We start from the raw sequence: 21,146 nt of genomic DNA, 5'->3' as shown, positions 1-21,146 counted from the left end.
AGCAAGTAGCACCTACTATTGAACAAAATCCAAATGCCAAATAAGAAATACAAGCTAAGACATTAAGTATATGACCATATGTAATCCAAGATACATCCGGGAGCATGAAACCCAAGTAATTCTTCAAACCTGTAATGTCCATGATTAAAGCAATTGAAGCATAAAGCCAAAGCTCCAAAAATCATCCAATGTGTCTCAAATCCACATGGTAAAACCATCCATAATTATATGTGGCTCCAAATATCAATGCTAGACATCAATGCATGTAAGTGGCATACCCAAATAGTATCAAGCCTCATTAGACGTAAAGGTACTGTTGATAGCTTGCTACCTAGACTGTTATTACAATAATAAAATTCTACAAAATTGAGAAAATCAAGCTCTAACCAATCCAAGTACCATCCAAAAGCATAATCATAACATCCAAGCACCAAAATAGCATCACTAAGGCATTAAACATGCATAATGGAGCTCATTGTTTGTTGTCCAAACTAGAACTGCTATATTTTGTGTAAACAAAGAACTCAAAAACTATAAAAAATCAACTCTATGAGTTCTAACATTTGTAAATCTCATTGTCCTCTTTGTTTCTAGCTATAGAATGCATGAATTTGAAACCATATACAAAAGTCATGGCCAAAATATGAAAGTGTTGTCAAGCTATCATAGCTACCCATGACTTCTGAAGCATGCTCTATATCCCATCAAAATAGATAGAATGGATGACTCTTAGCTCAATAAGAACTTAATAAGGCTCAACTAAGCCTTGAGAAGCTCCTCGGCAAGCCAACAACAAGTTGGAATAAGCTGAGAGAAGGGAATACTCAATCCATATCTCGAGAGGAAGAAACAATGGCTACCATGAAACCTTGAGCTAAAGCTTTGAATTTGGGTTGAAGCAAAGAATAAAGAAGCTCCTCGAATGGCTGGCTCTAATACTTGTTGAAGGGAGAATTCCAAGTGAAAGCACGAGCAAGCTAAAGCAATAGAAGTATGAACTATGGCGGATGGAGCAAGAGAGTAGGAGAGAGGGACTTCGTATGTAGGAACTCCAATAATCACAATGTGTGACTAGTCTTTCCTTATTCAATAGTCACTGAAAGAATAAAGAATAAAGTGATAGTGATGGGTGCCACCATCTATAGTATACAGGTGTGCAGCCACAATGTGTGAAGTAAATACAAGGCAGCATAGGCACATATGCCTTTACCCCCAAAAATTATTCACAATAAAGGGAAGTGCAAATCAAGCAAAGGGTACAATGCATATAATTTTTTATCAATCCAACCAATGTTATTGAAGGTCTACCTAAAGACTTACGACAAAGATGGCACTTCCATTTATATTCTTGACTTGATCACTCATTGAAAGTTACCCATAAATGTATTGAAACAATAATTCAATATTCAAACAAGGGAAAACTAAGCACATCAATAAATCCTAGCAAAATTTTGGTTAATATTACAACTTTATGGAAGATCTACTTGAAGACTTAATGCTTATGTACAACAACAAAGACATAATTTTATTTATATTCTAGGCTTGATCAAGTCAAGAATATAATTTTTTATCAATCCAACCAATGTTATTGAAGGTCTACCTAAAGACTTACGACAAAGATGGCACTTCCATTTATATTCTTGACTTGATCACTCATTGAAAGTTACCCATAAATGTATTGAAACAATAATTCAATATTCAAACAAGGGAAAACTAAGCACATCAATAAATCCTAGCAAAATTTTGGTTAATATTACAACTTTATGGAAGATCTACTTGAAGACTTAATGCTTATGTACAACAACAAAGACATAATTTTATTTATATTCTAGGCTTGATCACTCATCGAGCATTACACAAAAATGTATTGAAATAATAATCCAATCTTCAAACTGGGGAAAACTAAGCACATTAAATTCTAGTAAAGTTTTGGTTAACAGTAGCTTAACCTTTAGTTGTTTGCCTGGGAAACACTATTGTGCTATTGGATTTTTCTAAAAATATATCTAAGTTCTTCATGTTTCGCTCCTTATCCAAACAAGTTCTACTTCAAACCTTGTCCACCTATCCTTAGACGAATGAAACATTGGGCATTGGGGTCATTACATCATAGTGGGCAAAGCTAGTTTCATGTTGCTATTATTAAAAACCCATTGAAATAACCTATTTGGCATACATGGGACTCTTCTATCAACATAATATTAAGTGCATGTTTGAAGATTTGTTAAGTTCATGACTTGTTTTTAACTTGAGAAACAATAAAAGTAACTCAAGGAAAACAACTTAGAATTACAATCCGATTGAAGCCAAAACCCCCATTAAGGACTTGCTATGAGTAAGCTTCTTAAAGTGCTTCTATTTCAACAAGATCAATATGTAAAAAACAAATAAAGCTATTCGAAAATTAGGAACCCTTAGATGCCTAGAGGTGACGTACTAAAATGCATGCCTTCCCCAAGTAACTTTACTTTCTCAACTTCTACTCAATTGTGAGATCCCAATAGCCTTATTGAAATTGGACAAATAGACGTGGCTACTATTATGCATTTACCTTCCAACCTAATTTGTAAAATGGACTAGAAAGAGGTGGCTAAGCTAGAACACATATCGTTCGCAACCCATTGTAGGAGCATCCCAAACTCATAGCACCTCGAAAAACTTGGTAACTATTATAGCTAGCTTTGCACATATTCTATCCAATTCTATACATGAAGGCACCCTATTCTAGACATAAAACTTATAGATTTATTCACCTAATCGGCATATTTGTGACTATAGTATTAACTTTGTGAAAATTTAAGATCCTCTATGGACAAAAACTTCACTACCTCCAAAGCAATCTAACAATTGAGTGTTTAAAATTAGGTTTTTTTCTTATTGCTAGTGGTTAAGAAAATAAAAAATCGGTTTGATCGGGTAACCAAGCCAATAGAGTGTATACTTGAATTAAAAATATGTTGCATTTTGATATTTTTATCAAATATATTTATTTATGTATTAAGGCTTCACAAAAGAGTGACCATGTAGAGCCAATGGAGTACCACTTAGGATGCATTGTTTAGTGACTTTATAAAATCTAAAATTTAAAAATCTACAAGCTTGAAATATCTTCCCCATATTAAACATTTACTTAATAAAAAAGATTTTGTATTGTTGCTTCAAGTGGCTAAAACTGATGCACATTTTACGCAAAATTGCCACTTAATTGGGGTGGGTGTGTTTTGTTTTGGGAGTGTCCCCTTCATCGATCTCTTTACATTATTTAAGAAAAAGAAATCAATATATAATATGATATGAACAAACAATGTGTTATTTGAGAATGGGAAAATAATATAGAAAAAAGTAAGCAAGAGCCAAAAATTGGATATGGTTACCATATACAAGTAGACAAAAAGAAAGAGTACATGATGACAAGCACTACACATTCCTTCCAAAATGCAAAATTAATAAGTATAAATAAAAGAAAAAAGTTAGTAAAAGGCATTGAGTGAAAAAAGGAGTACAAAAGAAAATACGGTAGTAACTCTATATGGAAAAGGTTCCATAACAGAACTTAACGGCTTTCCACAATGAACTTTGGGAGGCCAAAACTACAAATTTTCTTGAACTATCCCCTTCCCATGGTGAGTTTAGGAGGATGAAAATAGGGAACCCTATTCCTTTTGTGAAACTTTTGCTAAATAGGAAAAGTTATGAATTAAGCATGATAGTTTACCCTCATCAACTACAATGGGAAATCGCATATCTTTTTCGGTTTCCCCCTCTTATTGCTACCACATACACATCAATGGCTACAGGACTCATCGGAGATACTATTAATGGTGTAGGGAGGTGCTACCAAACTTCATGCAATGTGTTTGGAACTTTCATGCTCCATAAGTAAAAGGAATGATTGCAACCATCCAATTCTTAATATCTTGGCAAATAACCAAAAATAGGGAGCAAAAACCATAAATCAAGGATAAAAAGTTCTAAATAAGTGGTTATATTTAACCTCGGAACCAACCAAATCACAGTCTTGGCGTGTGTACAAGACCTTACGTGTGTACAAGTAACTTATCGCAACCCATCTCTTCAATATATGTGCAAATACTTGAAAAATCAAGTAAAAATTTACCAAAAAAACTTTAGCAAATGTCGATATTTACCTCACAACTAACTGAATAATACCTTAGCAAATGTCGATATTTACCTCGCAACCAACTAAATTCAAGAACCCCAGTTCAAATTCAAGTTTGCCTTGCTAAAAACCGGCTTTGTTCTTCTTCTTTCTTTGGGTGGATATAACTAAAACCGCCCAGTGCCCAGTAGTGCGGGGACAAGAAATCTGAGAAGAATCTCGATAGAGCACAGCAAAAATGGCAAGCATCAGGGTATTTGAAGTGCCACCAAATGCCCACCCACCCATGTGGAAGAAGAGCAATGCCATGATCTTTTGAGGTAAACATGCAGGATGATAAATCAGTGTGGATCATACATATGGGCTGCTCACACTTGTAGCAGAATTCCTTTGAGGGGAGTTGCTGGTGACACCTGTAACCCAGAGAACACTCTGAAATATTACATCAGGTAATTTCTTCATGCAGGTGAAGCAAGCGCTCTACAACTCATATATGTGGAACACCAAAGCTATTGTAATGCAATAGCCCGTGGGTGTGCTCAGAATAACAATTGAGCTGCACAAAGCAGCAGCACATCTCATTTCAGCAAAATTTGGGACTTTCTACCATGCTTTCATCAGGAGAGGAGTTGGTGAAACCTTGCTCATCATCAGCTTCTTGTTCTTCCGCTTCGTCCGAATAGCCATGTCCCATATTTGCTTGGTTCTCAGCCACTACCGGAACCCTCTTCACAAACTGCCCCCTCACCCTTGGTCTCTGCTCAGCCAGTTTCTTCCTACTTATATATCTGATTTTCTTCTCAAAACATCTACCTTTCCTTTTCAACCTAAACTTGTTCAGAGCAGCTTCCCTCCTCTCAGTTGATGTCATCTTTCTATTGCCTGATGCCATGACAGGAGTGGCAGAAGCAGCTACCATCACAGTAGGAGGCCATGGAGGGAAACCCACAAATTGTGGAGAAGCCATGTGGGGGGCTACATGGTAGTAAGAAAACATGTTGCTGCAGATGGTTGGATTCATACTCAGGAGACCTCCATGCTGGTTGTAGACTTGGAAAGATGCAGGGTGCACATTCCCAGAGCACATGGGTGGACTGGGCCCTGACCTATGCTGAAGTGTACCAATAATCGTCACGTCACTGGGATCTGCGTCCTCATAGTCTCTGCCTTCATCAGGCAACTTGTTCTCCTCAGCATTGCTGTTAGAGCCCACATTGGCTGATTGCTCACTAGATTGCTTGTTTGATTGCTTCGCATAAGAGACAAATGCAGAGGGCTTACCCATCCTAAGCTCCACCCCCTTTGGAGAAGGAGATGTGATGGGTGCTGCTGGAGGATTATTCACATCAACAACCTGCTTCAATGGTTTTTCGGCAGTGAAGTCAGACGACAACCGCAAGGACAGCTCAAGATGGGGACCTGTATCAATTGCCTGCACAGGAACTGTGCCTGTTATAACTGCCTCCTCATGCAGGCAAGCATGACCCTTCTCGTATGACTCACTTGTACCATCCCTAGGAGGATCAAATGGCAAACTGGAGCTTCCATATTGCACTGCATGCTTGTCTGGTAGCCCCAACTGCTACGCAGGAAGGGGGAAACAAAGGCCAATTAGATGGGAGACCAAGAGGAGATACATACCATTCTTTTCAAAAGAGACCATTATTAATGGAAAGAACAACTTGAAAAGTCTTGAATGCCACTAGTATATGACAATGATATCTAGATACAAGTGAACATGGGTTATGTGACGCAAAATGTAGTGTGACAATCCCTAACTCAAACAAACACAGACGATAAACACTGTGAAATCCCATGAAATGCGACACAATGAACACCCCTTCCCTTCTGCTGTTTCCCGCAGTGATGCCCAACTCAAAGAGCAGGAACTCACACCAGCAGGATCTGACCGAGAACGGTTCAAGAGAAACTGGCTTACCATTCGCCGCTTTCGCCACATATGAGTCCAGAGGTTCAGCACTTCATTCAACCGCAGTGGCTTCACAAGATAGTCCACCGCACCTAGGCGCAGGCATTTCGCCACTAGGGACATCTCGTCACATGCAGACATCACTGCACAATAAGATAAAACAGTCCAATCCTCTGTTAAGACAAGAATCCACTACCTCTCAAGAGACATTAATGACCAGAAATTCGCCTGTGCGCATGAAAAAACTCACCTACTACAGGGATATGGCAGAGATGTTCTTGTCGGAGGATGTGTTTGAGCATCCTGCAACCCTTTTCGGGAGGAAGGTCCACCTCTGTGAGCAAGAGATCCACCTCGCATTTCCCTGAAGTGAGGACTTCTATCACTTGGCGAGCGGTCTTCACAGCAGTAACTGAGAGGAGCCATGAATCCACAGGTCAATTTAACAGTCAGAAAGAAGGGGGGCATCCCAAATTCTGCAGATGAATCAGTGTGGAGGAAAGGGTTCGATTGGGGAACCAAAATAATTAAAATCGTGTAAAGAAATCACACCTTGGTAAGAGGATTTGCGAAGCAAGGAGAGCGTCTCCTGGCCTGTTGAAGGATCGTGATCGCACAAGAGGATATGCACTCGCGTCCTGTCCATTTGGGGGTGGACCGGGGCGAGGGGGAAGAAAGGAAGGAAAGAGTCCAGAGGTGGTAGTGCGGCTATGGCCTACGAGACCTAGAGCTTATCGTCTGAGATGGGATTATACAGCGAGGAAGATTGAGGGCATGGCAAGCTATCGAGAGAGAGAGAGAGAGAGAGAGGATATGGGTCGCTGAGCAGAGATGACTATTTGCGCAGCTTCGGAGATAACACCTTTTACTTTCTCCATAAACTTGTTCAATTATCCAAATCGTGTCTTAAGCCTCCCATAACCTTGCGTATTTCATAGCATTCTGATCACCTAAGTGCAAATGATTTTTTCGTTTCGACTTGAATTCAAGCCTTTGAAATAAACTTAGCACATAAGGGTGCATCAGCACCCAAGGACATTGCACCGCCTACTCGAAGAATCGTGAGGAGAAAGTTTGATCAATAGGGTATTATTGGTCCTATTGCATGGGGTTTTGCTTGATATGTGTTGCACTAGAGAAAATAACCTTGACAATGGATAGAATTCAAGGTGGATTTGAGCGTTACACTCCTTTCCCACTACCCAACACCATGGTAATGCATCCTCACAATAGTCACTTGCTGCTCCTTTCCCACTACCCAACACCAGGTAATGCATCCTCGCAACAATCACCTGCTGCAAGAGTTGCTCTTGCCTGTGTACTTAGGGTAGGTAGGAGCTTCTTAAGTCCATAATGTTGACACAAAGGGATGGACATGTTTTTTGCAACTCCCCTAGCAAAAAAAAGTAAAAAAGTCTCATTTAACAAGCAATGTGTGCACCCCTTTGGATGATGCATGAACCTTCAATTGTAGATCTCACATGAGTACATTCAATTTTACAGATCTCTTGCAGTGTTGTCATTAATAAACCCTAATATGCTATTGGCTCTTAAGAGCTAAAGACTTCCAAGCCCACTTGAGCAATTCCTTGGAATTTAGGCTTCAATAAGCCCTAGACTAGTTGTAAAAGAGTTGTGTCACACCTTGCTCCAATAGGGAGAGTTCACCTCACTATCACAAAGCTACACATGGCGAAGTTTGTGGCCAATGGGGTTTCCTTCCTCTTGCCAACACCCCAATGAAACTTCCCTATTTGTGATGGTCCCCAACTAGCTAAATCTAATCCTGACTACCCATCACTCTCACAACAAGTGCAACTAGATTTTAGTAGGATTTTTGTATAATAGCACCCTTGGATTTTTGGAATCACTTCTAGCCTTGCAAGGGGTTCGAGGGTTAGGACGAGCAGTCGACGTAGCACTTGTGGGGTACATCTGTGTTTTTGGCTTGAATGGGGCACATAATTTTGTTGAAAGCACAAGTTGATTTAAAGTGGGGTCGTGGGAAAAAAACGGGTGTTGCAGCTCGCTCTACAGCTACAACTGCCGCTTTTCTCAAAAGATCTCCCCAGCCATTCACCGCCTGTTAGCGGTCACCCATAAAGACCCGCCCATTTTGCGCCCTGGGATGTTGCCCGCTTTGCGCAAGAGCGCCATTGGCACACCGCCTATTGGCGGTCACCCGGAAGACCACTTTTGGCACGCCAAATATCTTCTCAAAATATCAGCCTGGAACTTTTCGCCGTGGGCACTTTACACGTAGCCTGGCGGCATCCAGTGACGTGGCCCTCTTCAATATCAGACAAGAGGCTAGTATCTAGCCTAGTCGCGGGACCCGCTCTTTTGTGCGCCTCATGTTGTGGACCCACCGAGAAGGTGAGGCCGGCCCGCCCAAATTCCGGTCCGCCTGTTAAACCTTTGATCTGCCAGCCCCTCATCGCATGGGAAGGCTTGCCCAATGCCAACCCCATCTCTAGAGTAGCATATATCCAAGTTCCAACCCCAAGCGTCAAGTGGACGGTCCAAGAATCGTTTCGCACTGGTTGCTTAATCCACGTTGCAACTTGCACCTTCTCCAGTAACACGCACGATTCTGTTTTTACCTCACCATGATGGCCCATGGGCCTTTGGCTCTTTTTGACATCCGACTCCCGAGCCATGCCTGGTGGCTGGTCAGCTAAGTGAAGTCCAATAGCGTGAGGCCGATTACACACCGGACAAGAGGTGGAAAAAGAGGCGTTCGCTGCCCTACGTGTGAAAAGCTCATTGGGCTTGATTTTAGCAATTGGCAGACACTTTGGGCAGGGGATCTCCCTCGTCCCAAAATTCGAGCATGCCCAATGTACAAGATGATAACACCTTTTTTCAAAAAGAGCACCATGGGACTGATAGGAATTGAACCCCACCAATCCCCTCACACCTCACATTCATTACCTATGGGCCAACCCCCTTTTGATGAAATACATGGGCCTGGTTTAGTGTCTAAAGAAAGCAATCGACAACTTGCATCTCCAATCCGCCATCCATAGCCCGGTGTGTAACCAGCCTGAGTATCGACTTTAACTCTTACAAACACGCTACTTTGACTGGTTGACTTGGTTGCACTAAAAAATTAGAGCTACTTGATTTACTCGAACAAGAGTCCTTACACATGGCTCTAGTTGATAGGCTGTTGTTATCACCTCACGTTTTAGCACTCTCTGCCTCCAAGGTGAATCAACCCAAATTTGAAGGGAGGTGAGCCCTGAAGTGGAAGCATACGAGTGGAAGCAAGAGCTATGGTGGAAGGTGCAAGAGCAAGAAAGAAAGAGATATACAATGTGGAAACTCCAACAGTCACAAGGTGTGATCAGCCTTCGCTTTATTCAAATGCCACTAAAAGAAAAAAGAATGAAGTGACAATGATGGGGTGTTTGCACCTCCAGTGTACATGTGTGCGGGTACTGTCAATGTAACTAATCCATGGGTGGCTAGGCACATGCACCTTTTACCCCCAACAACCTCCCACTTAAAGGTGAATGTGTCCCTAGTGAGGAGATAACAAGAGAAAAAAAGTGATAAAGTACAAATGTACATGAGTACAATAGGATGAGGAAAGACATCATATCATCCAACACCCATCAACTTCCTAATGAAGGCAAAACACTCTGTTAAGAGACTTTTAGTGAGTAGATCTGTAGGATTTTGGTGAATTGAGATCTTGACAAGCTCAATGGACTTGTTCTCAACCACCTCTCAAATAAGATGGTAGCATACCTCAATGTGCTTCATCTTCGCATGGAAGACTAGATTCTTGGCCAATTGAATAGCACTCGTAGAATTCAAATGTAGTGCAAGGACCATATCAGTAATGCCAAGGTTTGCCACCACCAGATGGCCTAGCCAAAGAGCCTTCTTGCAAGCCTAAACGGATGCAACATACTTTGCCTCTGTAGTAGAGAGAACCATGCATTTCTATACCCTGGACATCCAAGAAACATCACCTCCAGCAAAGGTGAAGATGTAGCTAGAGGTGGACTTTCTACTGTCTACATGTCTTGCATAATCAAAGTCAGTGTATCCTAAGACTCTTGTATCATGGCCACCATAACATATGCACATAGCTGTTGCACCCTTCAAGTACCTCATGATACCCTTGACAGCATCCCAATGTTGTCTGCTAGGTGTAGCTATATATCATGCCGCAACTCTCACTGCAAATGCTATGTCAAGACAAGTGGCTATCATGGCATACGCCAAACTACCCACCGTAGATGCATAAGGGATCTTGGTCATCTCGGCCTTCTGCTTATTAGACTGTAGACAATTGGCCTGACTAATCTCACATGAGAAGGTAGAGGACAACCAATAGACTTAACGTCTTGCAGATGAAACCACTCAAGGACCTTGTGAATGTACTCCTTTTGTGACAACTAAAGGAGCCCTTTAGAGCTGATCTTTCAAGGCATCTAGCTCATCATGAGAGCTCCCAACAATCAACATATCATTCACGTAGAGTGCGAAAATCATAAGGCTACCATCAGGGCCTTCTTCATGTATAAACACAGATCTAGAGCACTATGGAAATATCCCTATGAATGCAAAAAAGCATCAAACTTATGATACCATTCCCTAGGTGTCTGCTTAAGGCCATAAAGACTCTTTCTCAATTTGCACACTAGGTGTTCCTTGTCAAGGTCTACAAAGCCCTTAGGCTGCTCCATGTAAATCTCATCATGCAAGTCCCCATGAAGAAAAGCCATCTTGACATCCATTTCACAAAGATCCACATCAAGCTGAGTAACCAAAGCTAGTACCAAGCATAGGGTAATCATCTTCACAACAGAAGAAAAGACTTCATCAAAGTCCACACCATGTTCCTGCTTGAAGCCCTTATTAACCAATCTAGCCTTTGTATGCTAGCTTGGGGCATCAGGGGCACTTTTCAACTTGTACCCCACTAGGCAAAGGAACCAAATCCCATGTATGATTTTTCTGCAATGAGTCATGCTTTGACTACATGGCCCTCTCCCAAGAGTGACTATCACCTATGCACATGGCCTTGCCATAGGTAAGAGGCTCACCAATATCTGTCACCATAACATAATCCATAGAGGGTTCAAATCGTGCAGGCTATCGTCCATCTCTAGTAGACCGCCTCAACACATCAAACTGTGGGGCATGTATATCCTGTAGAGCATCAATGGCCTAGGCCACTAGAGCATCATCCACTAATGTAGACTATCTAGCTGGTTGTACAATAGCAAGAGACTCCTCCTGAAATATCACCTTGCGTACCTCAATGACATGCTCAAGCTACTTATGGATTTTCTCTTCATGGAAGACAACATCATGGCTATGGATCACCTTTCGAGCCTATAGATCCCATAGGCGATAGCCCATCTCACCTACATTCCCATAACCAAGAAAGATGCATTTCCTAGACTTAGGATCTAGCTTATTGCGCTTATCCTTGGGAACATGGCAGAAAGCCTCAAGACATGTAGATGAGTATATACAGCAACCTCTTCTTGCCCCCCTCCTTTGATGCCAACAGGTGCAAAAAAACATTTTTTAATGGAAAAATGGGACACTAAAAAAAATCCCCCCCCAACGTCGTGTGATTTTTTTGGCTTAAAATCTTTTAATTAATTCATTGGGCTTAATCCTAAAATATCTAGTTCAAATTTTGGATTTTCACACTACATACAAATGGTTTTTTGCATTTTGGAGGCCCAAACAAACTCAGATTCGAGATCTGACTAGAGAAGTGACTTCACATTATTGATATCTATCAATTAGGTCTATCGTGCACTTTTCGGCTCTTGGATCACATAGCTACTTTAGAACGCTCAACCTCTTTACAAGGATTAAATGGGGGGTCAAATGACCTCCGATTGATGAACCGAGACTTGCATTTGCGTTCCTGGCATTGAACTCTATCTAGAAAAACTCTAGCTCATCAATCCGCAATTGTTTCATTTTCCATAAAAAATTGGTCTTTTGGACCCTTTGGGCACCTTTCTGCATTAAATTAGGCTCTAAAAATTTGCTCGTAGTTAGGCACATTCATACACACACTAGGATGCTTGTATGCATTTGAGTGCTCACATAAGTGTATGGATACACGTACACTACACTAGTGCATACTACCCGCTAGTACACCTCTTTGCACATAGGATCCATTCACATGTGTACACATAGTGGGCATGTGTATTAACTATAATTAGTGCATTAGTGCACTATGGACCCACCTAGGTACACCTTGTGCATTATACCTTGCACATTAATGTTAACACCTCATTACTACATGTAGTGAGGCACACCACACACACTAAAGTGCCCTCGTGAATGCACTAGGACACACTAAGCTTTCACGATCATTCACACCTGCATACATTGGTGTACTAGTTTAGTATACCTTAGGAGCTCAAGAACATACACATGCATGAGAGCACAACTAGTGCACTCACACACACTAGCACTCCTTCAACCTTAAGGTTTAAGCAGTTTCGTACTCCCTCCAACACGACTTGTTCTCTAAAGAGCTTTATTACTTTTCCTGAATTTTTTTGCAATTATGCTTTTTTTAACAAGTGCAGCTATATGACGTTTTGTAATTATCTTTTTTGTTATGTTTTTTAGTTAAAGAATTGAGAATACTGTCCACTCTCCCAAAGCTTATAAACGACATATAGGGGAGCAATCTTGGCACTTAATTGCATTTTAATAAGAAAATTTCTTTATGATAGGCATGGTAAGAATAGAATGTTAATTTAGGATTAAGCATCTCCAGTGTTAATTAGCTAGACTTTTTAATAGTACAACTATTAGTTTATTATCAATGTTAGATAATTAGACTTATTAGTAGTACTAGTAGTATTAGTAGTTACAGTTATGTTAGTTAGACTTGTTAGTACTATTAGTACTACTTAATTAGTTAGACTCAGTCAAAGTAAGTGCCAAGTTTCAAAATCGATTAATTGATCATAAAAAAAATTTGTCATTGCAAATGGTAACGACCTAGCCATGCTGAGTCCTAGCAAAGCAAACTCCTAGCACTACCATTAATACCTAGTATGGCATGATAGACTTGCCATAGCTACAACTTATTATCACTAGATCAAAGCCGTCACTAGGTTCAACACCACCGCCAGTTGGAGTTGGATGGATTCAATACTTGCACATGCAAAGTTAGAGCAGTGGCCGGTTCATGATTTGGGAAAGCTAAGGTGCAGTGTAGGGCTTGCAAAATACAAGTTGATGCAAAGCAAGGCGAAGCTAGCGAATTGCTTGGGTGCTAGTGAGTTGTTGAGGGACTGCTAGTTCAACTTATGTAGTATTAGTAATAGATAATCAGATAGACTTATGTAGTATTTGTACTAGTTAATAGTTAATTAGTAGTTGCAGTATTAGTAATTAGAATTATTATTAATATTAGTAGTACTTAATTAGTTAGACTTATTAGTAATATTAATAGTTGTAGTATAATTAGTTAATTAGTTACACTTTTGTACTATCAGTAGTATTCATAAGGCAAAGTTAACAAATCACTTGAATGCTAGCGAGGTGTTGAGGGACTGCTAGTTTGACTTATGTAGTATTAGTAATAGTTAATTGGTAGTTCCATTATTAGTAATTAAACTTATTAGTAATGTTAGTAGTACTTATTTAGTTAGACTTATTAGTAATTTTAATAGCTCTAGTGTAATTGGTAAATTAGATCCACTTTCGTAATATCAATAGTATTTGTAATAGTTAGCATGCAAATAATAGTTGTAGTATTAGTAGATGGACTTATGTTAGTTAATAGTTAAATAGTGGTGAAACGAAAATAAAAGAAAATGATATTTTGAACATATTGTGAAAATGAAAGCGTAATGAACTTTTGAACGTATTAAAAAAACAAAAACGTAAAACTTCAAAAAACTGGATATTTTGAATGGACGTGGGAATGGGCACCTTCTCCCATAATTATCTAATTACAAAGAGATTTGTGCCAACCCTTCGACATGCTATATAGCATGTTTTCTCATTTCATTTATTTTTTTAATTTTAAAAGTATTGTTATTTTTTATTGATTTTATTTATTTTTTATTAGATTTAATATTAAGAAAAAAATCATCCTTGCACGTCGAAAAAATTAACTATCCTTTAAAAAAATTGAAATTATGAAGTATAGCATATTTTTCCATGAACAAGTGTACTATAATTTTATGATAAAAACATATTGTCCTCATGAGCATTAATGTGGACACTATGAAGAAACAAAGTCACAAGGCATCCTTCAGAACTTCTAGAAAATCAAAACTATGGCTTCTAGAAAAACATAATTAAAATTGTTTGCTGCAACTTGGTATGACATAGAAAAATTTGAATCATCTTGGGCAATAGAATGTGAAAGCATCATTGCAAGACTAACAATTTGCACATCCTGTGGTGTAGTCACAATGCAACATCATGCTGTCAACTCGCAGAAGAACAATCCATCTACAAAAGAAATACATGTTATAACAGCTTTGTCAAGCACTATTCTCATCCTTGCATGCCAATAGCACGGCGTCAACATGATGGTAACTAAATGTCAACCATGTCTTGCGAAGAAAGAGAGAAACAAATATGTGGTGTCACTCTTACCAAACTACAAAAAATAAATTTTCAATGCAAAGCCGTTACAACTTCAACTATTGAGCATCGCATAAGTACATGGCTATAGCAGAACATCCACATCCAAGGACAGGGCTTCGTATCCAGCAACAACAACAAGCAATCTATCGAAAGGATTATAGAGCTCCATCATGAAAGCTCTCCATTTGACCCAATGCTCTAAGCAGATAATGAGAATGAAAGATGTTATAGTTTGCTCAAAAATATAGTTGAGCCAAGCCAACGATAGACATTCAAAAGAGTTGAATAGCATGAGCTTGCATGCATCGTATTACGAAATAATAACTGTCTCATTGAAAGAACGACATTCAGGATGGATGGCTTGCTTATAAGAACCTCACCCTACCTAGATATCACCTTGGAAAATGCAGTGTGTCCGTTCTTATTCCCACTTGGCCATGGCGTCTACGATGGCAACATCTACCTTAGCAAATACATCAAGATATGGGCTTCAACCCTATTCTCTATGTACATGTTACAAAAGCCTTACATTCTAATTCTATACCAGCTAAAACAAGCTATCTTGATCACAAACAACACAAGTATGACTTGCCTACAAAGGGACATCGACAACTACAGGCATGCAAACAAGCACAGTTCCAATGAAGAGGTCGTCAAGCACATCCTTTGATATTGTGTTCCTGCCTCAATATTATCGAGATCCCCATCTCGGCACCTATGTAACTTGAAGGACCTTATCACAACAATCAACACATGGGAAATGCCTCATTTCTTCCTCATGTTCACTGTAGATGAGGTCACCAGTATAAGGTGGGCCGAGATCAACAAGTTGGAATGCATTGCAAAGGAGTTCAATCTTGAATTCTCATGGAAAGACTATCCCATCAAGTTCGCTATCCTCTCCCCCACCAAGTTCCATATTTTCTTCAACCAATACATCCTTGGCAGACCTGCCTACATAGGGCTCGTCCAGCACCATGTCATTAGGTATGAGATCCAACATAGAGGCTCCTTATATGCATACATAATCCTATGGTTACATGAGGCAGATAATTGCAAATACGACTAACGAGATCTGCGAGGAGTCTGCAAGTACATTCCATCCAATGATGGTCAGTGTAGTTCAACAAGAAAACTAAGAGCCCTCGTCATGGCAAAGTAAATTCATAGGTGCCATCTTGCTTGCTACATAAGCAAAAGTAACGGCCATGGTAAATGCATGTATGGATTTTGGTACGCCTCACGCAACGATTTGGAACCAATAATAAACCCTGAAACTCAAAGATACATCTAACTGCCGTCCTGGAGATGAACAACGAAATGTTGTGCCTTATCACCCAACATTACTGCTCCTATGGGGAGTGCACATGAATATTCAACAAGTAACGAATTCTTCCATCTCTTACTACCTGCTCAAGTATGCAATGAAGGCAGAGCCAATTGGGAAGAAAAACATCCAAACAAAAGATGCCAATAGACTTGGATTGTAGGACTTGGACTCCAACAAGCAGAAATTAATGTTCTCACAACATTGTACAAGCCAATGTCACCCCACTGAAGTTGTGTTGAACTGCTTGTAGATCCCGATAGTCATAAAAAGTGAGTCCCTCGAGTACATTGATAGCTCCCCTACACAAATATGACAACAAAATCTCACAAAGGACAAGGAATATCATCATGTACCCTATAGACCTTTACTGTGCCCAACCATCGAGCTTAGAGCATTTAACATTCTACCACTACCACAAAAACTACAACATCACCAAAACCAACATTGCATCTAAACACGAACCCGCTCTCCGTGATGCTTATGGCAATATAGTGCAGGAGCATATGCACCCATAGACCTTTATTGTGCCTGGTCATCGAGCTTAGAGCATTTAATATTCTACCACTACCACAAAAACTATAGCATCACCAAAACCACCATTGCATCTGATCATGAACCCACTCTCCATGATGCTTATGGCAATATAGTGCAAGAGCATACAAGACTGGTACGTTTCACCGATTTTTACCCAAGACACCAAACTGAAGGTTTCTTCTTCAACACATTACTACAACGAAAAACTTTCAAGTCAAAGAGTGAAGCGTTGAGAACACGGCACAATCATACTACATCAAGTGCCAACTCCCTGGTCTCATGTCTGATAAGGAAGATATTGAAATGTTCATCTCATGAACTACATGCAAAGAAACTTGCTCACCTTGGATTGAACCCACCAATTGATGAACATGATCATTCAAAAGATCCCTTTCATCAAACACAACCCAATGACATTCACAGTACCCCAGTAGCTTTTGACTACAAAATTGCCGCCGCAACAATATGGATAAAGATATTACAGCTCACAAAAGAGTTCCAAACAATTCTTGAAAGTACTCTAACAATGGAATAATAAGCCATTTGCAATCACCTCATCAATGCGACATATGGCCTACACATCGTCAGTGACACACTAGGTCGTGGAAAAAGCTTCCTCATACGATACTATAGTTACAACCTCATTGCCAAGAATAAGAGTGTATTGTTGATAACAAGCACATGAGCAACTACAACTAGACTTTGCAGCCTATCCTGCAGCCTATCCACTACAGTCCACTACCAGTTCAAGATACTAGTACATGCACATCAATATCCAATACAATTGCAAGAGATGGACGAACGTTACAATGTAATAAGAGAAGCTAATGTAATCATCATTGATAAGATGTCCATGTTAACAATGACAATGTTCGATATAATAGTGCCTCAAATAGTGAGTGTTTGCCAAGGCTGCTCGCTGCTCAATCCATTCAGCAAGAAGCTTGTGATACTATTTGGTGATCTTGCACAGTGATCGCCTATTTGCAGCCATCAAAACAAGTTCCACAAACAATGTCACAACATGTTATCCTCATATTGAGCACATGGAAAAAAACACACTCTCCAAACCTCAGTTCAGCACGCACGGGACTTGGCATTCCTATAGTTCCTACAAGTGATCAAGCATCATTGTTCAACAAAGCGAGAGACACATGAATGCTTATGTTAGAGCTTGATCAAGATCAGAAGGACGTCCTAGATTTCATCCACTAAAAAACAACAATCATATGCACACATAAGAAAGATGGTCGCAAGTACAACAAGCAGATTCTACACAAATACTACACAACACTGAACAAATCCAAACCGTCAATGTTCAAACGAATTCAAAAGACGAGCCAACATTGCAGACCTAGCTACATGACGAGAAGTTATATGAGATAGACGAGATAGTAGTTGGGGCAATTGCAATGATAACTGAGAACATTGACCTCACCATAGGTGTAGCAAAGGGTGTGATGTGTAAGATCAATCATATCGACACAACAAACGAAAAAATGATATTAGGAATCTAGGTCATCATGATCCTTTCAAAAAACCAACAACTCTCCCTACTATGACATAGCAAGCACCAATGCAAGGCACTGAGTGGTATCATAAATCCATGTTCTCTTTGACCCTCACATACACAATCATCGGTCACAAATCACAAGGAGCCACCGTGAACCAAAAAGCACTTCTACATATTAGAAGCATTTATGTACCATGACTAGTATATGTAGTGCTCTCCCGCATAACAAAAAGAAAAAATTTGCGTATCATTGATCTTCTAGATCCATCTGCCTTTTTGCTTCAACACCTTTCTTGATATACCATGACTCAAGTGAAGAAACAACATCTCAACGAAAAAAAAAAGATTAAACACAACATATTCTATCACACAACAATCTCATATGCTTCTTGTAGCAAGAAATAAATCAAACATCTATACCTTCTTTTAAACATTTTTTGTTAATAGACCAATGTGTTCTCCAAATTCTCATCTCCAACTAATAGATTTATCAATAAACAAATGTGCTTTCCTCATTTTCTCCTTTACAGATACACTACACCCATCAAGGCAAAGATGACTTCGGGCGAAGTAGACACAAACCAAACAATACCCAATATGTATTTAAAAACTAATAGATTACTTTACCTAACCACATTCATCTATGCATGCAGATGTTCTAGCTATACATTCAAAATCACAAGAACACCTAGCACCCTACCAAGAACTATCTTGCATATACGTAGAATCGTAGGTATGTAACGACAAACCAGATGAGAATGGAAAATGTCACTGGGAAAAAGCCATCAACATACGTCAATGGCTTTGTAAGTACAATAACCTCCAAAAACTGATGGCCACATGCACTCAAATTCTCAACAACGAGTGACATCTCACATCAGATGACAAGCTCGCAACTAGTACACAATCTCCTAAAACTTCGCAACCTTAATTTTTACTACAAACAATGCTAACTCACATGCACTTAACATGTCGGATTCCTCAAATACATACTTGATAGACTCGAACTTGTCTACAAAGACATGGTTAACAATCCACTATGAATAAGCATGGCCCAAGTGCTACTGGACACAAGAACAAACAGGATTGGAACATATCAAATTGAGCTGCTGCATTACGGATTTAACATCTCATGCAACTAGTTGGTAGAAGTCACAAAAAAGGAAGGCAAGGACACACTAGAAGTTTACATGAGAAATAACCATTACAATCAGGGTCATGACAATCCTTCCATAATGATTGAGAAGATCACATACCTATTGAGCAAAGAGGTCTACACACAAAAAAAGGGTTCCAACTTCGATCCATTCAGCAACATAACCTACATAAGATGCAAGTTCTCAAACACGACTTCTTCTCAAACTTTCAAAAGAAAAACTAACAGTATCATCTTCTCTCGTAGAAATGTAGACAGAAGAAAACCAAGAAGAAACCAAACTTCTGCCATAGCGCCAAACTTCGAACTGCCTCAACCACTGCAAGTTGTGCCACCAGCTCAAGTACTTTTATATTGCATGGCACCGTCCACAACCAAGACATGAGCCAATCCAAAAGCACCAACGCAGAGGTACAAAAGCAAGTACGTCATCTACATCATAAGATGTAAGAAAAATGGAAAGGAGTACGTAGGATAGATGATGGACATTGAGAAAATAATCCAATAACACTAAAGAAATCTTGTCAAGAAAATGAAGAAAGGCATAGAAAAATTCTAGCCATTCGAAGATAACTTTGAGGTTAATATAGAAGCAACAGTTGATAGCAGAAACAAATCTAGGAATTTCGAGCAAGTCACATGCATAAGAAAAATGCAGCCGTGATAGGGTACAACAACCTATACCGACACCTAGCAAGATGTAAAAAGTATTATTTTTTGAAGAGAAGAAACCTCATTTAACATACAAAAAGAAATGTGAACGTTCAAAATCATGATCAGTGACTCGAACTACATATGCATACATATTCTCCTTTTTACATCCTCCATGTATTTAAACAATAGAAAAACTTATCCACAAGCGTACTTCACTTCGAAACACAATGCATGCCTAAACACCATCAGTAAAACACTGATGCCCTTAATTTCTCGCAAGGGATTGGATATTCACACTTCTTACATGGCATTGCCTTGCATGTCTTGCGATCCAGGGGTTTGAAATAAAGTTCCATTGCTTTCACTGACTTGGCACTTTCGTCAAGCTGCTTTCCAAGAGTGGCAAAGAGCCTCCACAGTCTCCTTCTCAAAATTTGCTCGCATATTATCAGATCCTTCAAGCTCTTCCCAACAGCTATTCAGTAGTCTCTACCTAAAAATCATAGGCTTTCCATCATCCTCATCAGATGGGAATGCACAAAGGTCTTTGCTCATTTGTGCATAAATTAGGACAAAATGTAGGCTCAAGTACATCCTTATTAAACACAAGTGATATTACACCCTTTCATATGTCAGCAACAGAATGTGGCACCAGCATCCAACAATACTTCAAACTTTTTCGGAGTTAGTAGGTTTAGAATCCCTTTGACCATCCTCAGGACCCTCTCTTTCTCACGCATTGCACCCCTCATGTAAATTCTATCTCATTGGTTCTTGAGATAAATCTATGTCTCTATCATAGCTTACAAAACTTGAAGTCCTCTTGCAGTCCTCCAAGGGAGCTCCCAACATCATTTGGGCATTGTGGCAACATGCACTCCAATCTGACACAGTGTAGTCTCCCATGATATTTCTTCAGTGCGAAATTATTCTCAATATAGAGCTTGCCTCTTCTGCACCACCATTTGTTTCCATAGGCACAGGAGGATCTACATCCTCCACCTAATTCGATGATGTTGAGACCCCTCCTATAACAGACAAATGATGTTTAAATTTCTTTAACGTCATCTTTCTTTCTAGAAATTCTTTAAGTTCCTCATTTAATGCAGGCTTCACCCCACATAAGAATCACATAATGAATGCCTACTTGAAACTTCTTTTAGAAATTCCCTTCTTGCTTAAATTTTGAAGCAATTATACCACCTATAGCTATTTGAAGTTACTCATTCGATCTATACTTTTCAGGTTATCCCAAACTTAGCTTCATAATGTCCTTTTGCAATCATTATCCTAGTACTCATC

General features: G+C 39.6%; 1 protein-coding gene across 2 annotated transcripts; it reads right to left on the bottom strand.

The window, feature by feature from the left end:
• Positions 1 to 4,328: 4,328 nt before the first annotated feature.
• Positions 4,329 to 6,932, bottom strand: LOC148036797 (two-component response regulator-like PRR1). Of its 2 annotated transcripts, none has more exons than XM_087675685.1 (4): positions 6,603 to 6,932; positions 6,301 to 6,462; positions 6,060 to 6,193; positions 4,329 to 5,702 (listed from the first exon to the last, which is right to left on the bottom strand). In XM_087675685.1, exons 1-4 carry the CDS (start codon positions 6,694 to 6,696, stop codon positions 4,704 to 4,706), a joined length of 1,389 nt encoding a protein of 462 aa, XP_087531811.1. In that variant the 5' UTR covers positions 6,697 to 6,932; the 3' UTR covers positions 4,329 to 4,703. The 2 variants fall into 2 exon arrangements, with proteins under 2 accessions (XP_087531811.1, XP_087531812.1); XM_087675686.1 differs by having other exon boundaries at positions 4,329 to 5,699; positions 6,603 to 6,927.
• Positions 6,933 to 21,146: the final 14,214 nt, after the last annotated feature.

Source organism: Lygodium microphyllum, chromosome 4, assembly GCF_053477565.2.
Source record: "Lygodium microphyllum isolate KBCC chromosome 4, Lygodium_microphyllum_v1.1.10, whole genome shotgun sequence".
Classification (NCBI taxonomy): Eukaryota; Viridiplantae; Streptophyta; class Polypodiopsida; order Schizaeales; family Lygodiaceae; genus Lygodium; species Lygodium microphyllum.
The sequence above is the reverse complement of the archived record's forward strand: the minus strand, read 5'-3'. Positions and strand labels throughout refer to the sequence as shown.